General features: G+C 37.8%; 1 protein-coding gene across 1 annotated transcript; it reads right to left on the bottom strand.

Moving 5' to 3' along the window:
* Positions 1-622: 622 nt before the first annotated feature.
* On the bottom strand, positions 623-4,875 carry LOC145718243 (alpha-globin transcription factor CP2-like). Its single transcript, XM_081809702.1, has 3 exons — positions 4,190-4,875; positions 3,403-3,479; positions 623-2,501 (listed from the first exon to the last, which is right to left on the bottom strand). The coding sequence occupies exons 1-3, from the start codon at positions 4,362-4,364 to the stop codon at positions 2,346-2,348; spliced, it is 408 nt and encodes a 135-aa protein (XP_081665828.1). The 5' UTR covers positions 4,365-4,875; the 3' UTR covers positions 623-2,345.
* Positions 4,876-6,142: the final 1,267 nt, after the last annotated feature.

Genomic DNA, 6,142 nt, shown 5'->3' on the forward strand with positions numbered 1-6,142 from the left:
AAAAAAAAAAATGAATGAGCTCCAGTAGAATGCTGCTTTCCATTCTATACAGCATATAACCAAATATCATTCCCTGACTTCTCCTATTAATATTCAAACTGGGGAGAGAAAGCCAGGCTGATATTTATGATCATAGCTGTGCTATCACTATACTACTGTTTTACTGTCAATTCAAACAACAAGGTGGGTCCAACTGTGCTCGTTGTATTGGATTTATCCTAAGGTCAATTTATTAAGTGGATATCTGTATAAGAATCAGTGTTTTCTCACGTAAAATTAGTAGGTACTTAGATTTGTTCAACAACTATTTACTAGTAGGAGATAATGACCAATAAGAGATCAAAGACATAGATGCCAGGATTAAAAATACATTCATGAAGAGAGACTGCATGTGTGTTTGTAAAGGAACTTTCCTTAAACCCTATGATTTAGGAAAAATAAATTCTACCCTATGTAGCAAAGCAGTAGGGGAAAAACCTAAATTGTAAATCAAGAGGCATAGATTCTAATCCCAGGTCTCTTACTTTAGGTAAAACAAACCACTACTCTGCCTCTCAGTTATTAGTAAAATAAAAGAACTTGCAGCAATTTGGGAAAAAACCTGGCCTCTTTTACATACGCACAAAACAAAATATCAGACCCTGAATAGCCAAAATAATCTTGAAAAGTAATCTTGAAAGGTAAAGTTGGAGGTGCCACGTTTCCCGATTTCAAAACTTACTACAAGGTACAGTTATCAAAATAGTATGGTACTGGCATAAAGATGGAGACACAGACAAATAGAACGAACACATTAGAGAGCCCAGAAATGAGTCCTCACATACAGTCAAATGATGGTTGACAAAATTGCCGAGACCATTCAGTGGGGAAAGAACAGTTGTTTCAACAAATGGTGCTGGGAAAACTGAATATCCACATACAAGAAATGAAGGCAAATTCTTACCTTATACCATATGCAAAAATTAACTAAAAAATGGATCAAACACCTAAATGTAAGACCTATAACTATAAAACTCTTGGCAGAAAACATACCAGGAAAAGCTTCATTGGGTTTTGTAATATTCTTAGATATGACACCAAAAGCATAGGCAAGGCAATAAAATTATTAAATAAACTGGACATCAAAATGTAAAACTTTCATGCGTCAAAGGACAATTATCAACATGGTGAAAAGACAACCCACACGGAATGGAAGAAAATATTACAAATCTTGTATCTGATATGGGGTTAATATCCAGAATATATAAAGAATGCCTACAACTCACAACAACAAAACCAACCAACCAGATTAAAAAATGAGGAAAGGACTTGAATATACATTTCTCCAAAGAAGATACATATATGGCCAATAAGCACATGAAAAGACACCCAACATCACTAATCATTAGATAAGTATAAATCAAAACCACAATGAGATAACCACTTCACATCCATTAAGAAAACAGCACATGTTGGCAAGGACGTAGAGTATTTAGAACCCTTGTTCACTTCTGATGGGAATGCAAAATACACAACTGCTACGGAAACAGTATGGCGGTTCCCCCAAAAATACAAAATGGAATTACCATACGTGATCTAGCAGTCCCATTTCTGGGAATATATTCAAAAGAACTGAAAGCAGAGACTGAACTAAATATCTGTATACCCATGTCCATTAGCTGCATTATTCACAATAACCAAAAGGTAGAATCAACCCAAGTATCTACTAAAGGATGAATGGATAAATAAAATGTGGTATATATACACATACACAATGGAATATCATACAGTCTTTAAAAGGAGGAAAAATCTGATGCATACTACTATATGGATGAACCCTGAGGATTAGGTTAAGTGAAATAAGCCAATCACAAAAAGACAAACACTGGATGATTTCACTTATATGAGGCACGTAGAGTAGTCAAATTCATATGGACAAAAAGTAGAATGGTGGTAGCCAGGGGCTGGGGAGAAGGGGAATAGGGAGTTACTGTTTAATGGGTACAGAGTTTCAGTTTTGCAAGATGAAAAAAGTTCTGGAGATGGATGGTAGTGATGGCTACATAATGTGAATGTATTTAATGTCACTGAATTATTTACTTTAAAATGTTTTATAATGGTAACTTTTAGGTTATATATATTTTACCACAACTAAATTAAAAAAACAAAACCAAAAATAAAATCACCCTAAAGTAATGGACGCAATTGTTATCGAACTGAAGTGTCTACACTTCCAACTTTAATTTTGGTATTATCATCCCAGTAGTTTTTTTTATGCTTAGTCAATAAACACTTCAGGGTTTATGCTAATTGAGCCCCTGAGGTACTCTGAATCAATGTAAACATCAAGTAAAGAAAACCAATTCTCAGACCATACTTACAGGCATTTCCTGGGCAATAGATTCCCTTAACTCACCAATGTCAAGAATTCTATCTCCAGGTCGGTTCCACCTCCAGCCCTCCAGCTGCTGATGTTCAGTATACTGTAGCCGTCGGTCATGGAACACTACACGGAATATACTCTAAATGGAAGCAACAAAATCAAATGATAATAGGATCCTTTAAAAAATCAGTGCTTATAATGGGAAACTACCAGAAGTCACCTCCAGTTTGCTTCTAGATACAATCTAAAATTATTTTTCTTAAGATTTGTTTCATTCTAAAACCCATACCATACCAAACTCTATTTGAGGGTAAATTTTATAATTGCTCAGATATAATCTTTATAGTTAACTGGTACCATATTTAAAACGTGGCTTAAACATCAGTCCTCATGGACCAGGCAGAAAGGACTCTTACTGGAAGCATTTCTACCTGTCTCTACCATTACCATGTAATAACCAGCTCAGCTCTTCAGGTGTATATGAAAAGCTCACCAAGTTCCCTGCTTGCTAACCCACCATACAACACTGAGGGTAAGCCGGGCTTGTATCTATCAACTTCCCTTTTGTTATTCTTACTTTGAGGAGGTGTTTATTAATATCCCTCCCACTAACTTTTACAGCTGCTGACCAAATTCCTCTGTCCCAATTGTGCTGTGAATTCATTGCTACAAGTCTAGACTAAGAAAACTGCTATTCATCAACAGAAGTTTGTTTTTCTTGCTACTAGACCACGTATCCAAAGAGACACAAGTTTCTCTAAAAATCTCAAGGGGGTCACTCTATTCCACCCCAAACAACTTCACTGAACCAGGAGACTCCTTTGACATGTAGTAAGCCTTCTGTTTTTGCAGCTCTGAAAAATCCATGTGAATGAGGGGGCTCACTCTCACTCCAAAGAAAGAACAGTTTACCACTCTGCCAGCAAATTGTAGTAGCTAAGAGACAGCACCAAGCCCTTTATGGAAGCAAAAGAACATTACCCAAAAAGGGTCAGTAAAAGGATATTGTGCAGAGGATTGATTTACTCATTTTCTTTTACCTTCACCAACTTGCCATTAATTTCTGGAAGTTCTCCAAGTTTCCTATTGTCTAGCATACGAATTTCATAAGACTGTCCTGGAAGAAAAAGTTACTACATATTATATTCATCATAAATTAAGTTTGCAAGATTCAGAAAGAATAAAATTCAGCTGGTTGAATATACAAGAGTATAATATTGTTAGTATTAGTAACAACTATACTCCTTTACTATATGCCAGACACAGTGCTAAGTGTTCACATATTATATCATTAGTTGATACAATTCTCGAAAGTATTATCAATCCCATTTTTACAGATAAAGGAATTGAAATGTAAAGAGTTTAAGTAACGTATCCTAGGTCACACAACTGGTAAATAGAGCTGGGTAAGGATTAGAAAGAAAGAGGGAGATAGGAAGTAAAATCGGTAAACAAAAGAAGCCACTGATATACATCAAATATGACATAAAAGTGCAAATCTCTGATGTAAGGCTTCAACTCTGACAGCTCACACTAGAAAGACGTACTTTTTACATAAAAGTACACCTAATAAAATGTCAGCAATCCGGGCGCCTGGGTGGCTCGGTTGGTTAGGCGACTGCCTTCGGCTCAGGTCATGATCCTGGAGTCCCGGGATCAAGTCCCGCGTCGGGCTCCCTGCTCGGCAGGGAGTCTGCTTCTCCCTCTGACCCTCCCCCCTCTCATGTGCTCTCTCTCTCAAATAAATAAATAAAATCTTTAAAAAAAAAAAAAAGTCAGCAATCCATCAGATCTTCAATACTACTAGCAAATAAGGAAGCCTCTAACCTTGATTGAGATACGTCAGAGTTTCATCATGGAGTTTCACTGCTGGAGACGTGGCAGCACAGAGCACATATTGAAAAGGCAGGATTTTATTCTCATTATCAGGGGGCAAACTCGACTCTTCTTGCTTAAAAATGGGCAATGCAAGGACATCACTGAAATAAAACAAACAACTCATGTTAACATCTGACAGTGGTGCAAAAGTGGATTTATGTTGAAACAATTTAACTGCAATTTGGTTTGGAAAACTATAAACATTACTCACTTTGATGAAGTTTCTTCCCAACCATTCAGTTCAGATTACCTGCTGTGCTATCCCCCCTCACAACAATGTGGGCAATGACAGATATTCACTGCTAAAACTGTTTAGACAGGGGTTCCTAAAAGGGCTCTGAGAATCATACGCAGAGTTCCAAAATGTCAGTTTAGGACACTCAGTAATGTATTTGTTCTTCGAAAGGCACCACTGCAGTTATCTCTATAACCATATCAGCTGATCTACTCTAGGGACTAAAACAAGACTCAGAATTCCTAGAAGCCACTTGAAAAGGACAAATCAATGACCAGGATATATTTCAAGGTCAGCTTTCATTCTGTGGAATATAACTAACTAAAAGTGGTGTGTTTCAGTCCCTGAAAGCCTTAGGCAAATCTTAGACAAGCTCTCTAGTCTTCATTCCTTCATTTATAAAATGGGAATCACATTTGCTGTCTAGAGTAAATATGTGAGAAAATATTTTGGAAACCGTAAGGAACTAAAATTGATGTATAAGATTAACAATAATTTTCCCTCATAAACTCCAGCCGTGGTTAGTGGGAAAGAATATCCTGGGCCCTATCCTGGAGACCTACTGTTGTGATCAACATTTGCCCCAAACCAAATTTTAAAAGAATCTCAAGAGATGTACCAAATTAGGGGTGCGTGGGTGGCTGTTGGTTGGGCGTCTGCCTTGGACTCAGGTCATGATCCCAGAGTTCCAGGATCAAGCTCTGCATTGGGCAACCTGCTTGGCGGGCTCCCTCTCCCTCTGCTCCTACCCCCCACCCCCCGCTCGTGCTCTCTCTCTCTTTCTCAAATAAATAAATAAAATCTTTAAAAAAAAAAGAGAGAGAGAGATGTACCAAATTAAGGAGTATTTCCAATTATCTCAAGACATGCCACAAAATTCTCAAAATAAAATGTATTTTAATTCACTTACAGAATTCATACCTGTATTCACTAGAATTGCTAAAGTTAAAAAGAAAGACAACCCAAATGTTGGCAAGGATGTGGAGCAACCAGAACTATTCTTTTCCAGCAGTAGTACAAAATAACACAGCCAATTTATTAAGAAAAAGGTTTGACTGTTTCTTTTTTTTTTTTTTTAAAGATTTTATTTATTTATCTGACAGAGAGAGACACAGTGAGAGAGGGAACACAAGCAGGGGAGTGGGAGAGGGAGAAGCAGGCTTCCCATGGAGCAGAGAGCCCAACGTGGGGCTCGATCCCAGGACCCTAGAACCACAACCTGAGCCAAAGGCAGACGCCTAACTGACTGAGCCACCCAGGTGCCCCTAAAATTTATCATTTTAACCATTTTTAAGTGTGCATTTCAGTGGCATTAAGTACTTTTACAATGTTGTACAACCATCACCACTATCTAGTTCTAGAAGTTTTTCTTCACTCCAAAAGGAAACTGCCCAACAAGCAGTTATTCCTCATTCTCCCCTCTTCCTCAACCCCTGGCAACCACCATCTATTTTCTGTTTCTGTGAATTTGTCTAGTCAGAAGAGTTCACATGAACGGAGTCATACAATGTGTGGTCTTTTGTGACTGGTTTTGTTCACTTAGCATTGCGTTGTTTTTTTTTAAAGATTTTATTTATTTATTTGACACAGAGAGAGACACAGCGAGAAAGAGAGCACAAGCAGGGGGAGTGGGAGAGGGAGAAGCAGGCTTCCCGTCGAGCAGGGAG

This window comes from Leptonychotes weddellii, unplaced genomic scaffold (assembly GCF_054177405.1).
Source record: "Leptonychotes weddellii isolate Sample4059 unplaced genomic scaffold, ASM5417740v2 HiC_scaffold_12643, whole genome shotgun sequence".
In the NCBI taxonomy this organism is placed as follows: domain Eukaryota; kingdom Metazoa; phylum Chordata; class Mammalia; order Carnivora; family Phocidae; genus Leptonychotes; species Leptonychotes weddellii.

What these genes read in the sequence shown, in the direction of transcription:
- LOC145718243 (XM_081809702.1), bottom strand. Translation starts at nt 4,364, where the DNA reads ATGAGTTGTTTGTTTTATTTCAGTGATGTCCTTGCATTGCCCATTTTT. An exon ending in TCTGACGTATCTCAATCAAG is followed by an intron (nt 3,480 to 4,189) that starts GTTAGAGGCTTC and finishes TTTTTCTTCCAG; the next exon opens with GACAGTCTTATGAAATTCGT. An exon ending in TTAATGGCAAGTTGGTGAAG is followed by an intron (nt 2,502 to 3,402) that starts GTAAAAGAAAAT and finishes GCTTCCATTTAG; the next exon opens with AGTATATTCCGTGTAGTGTT.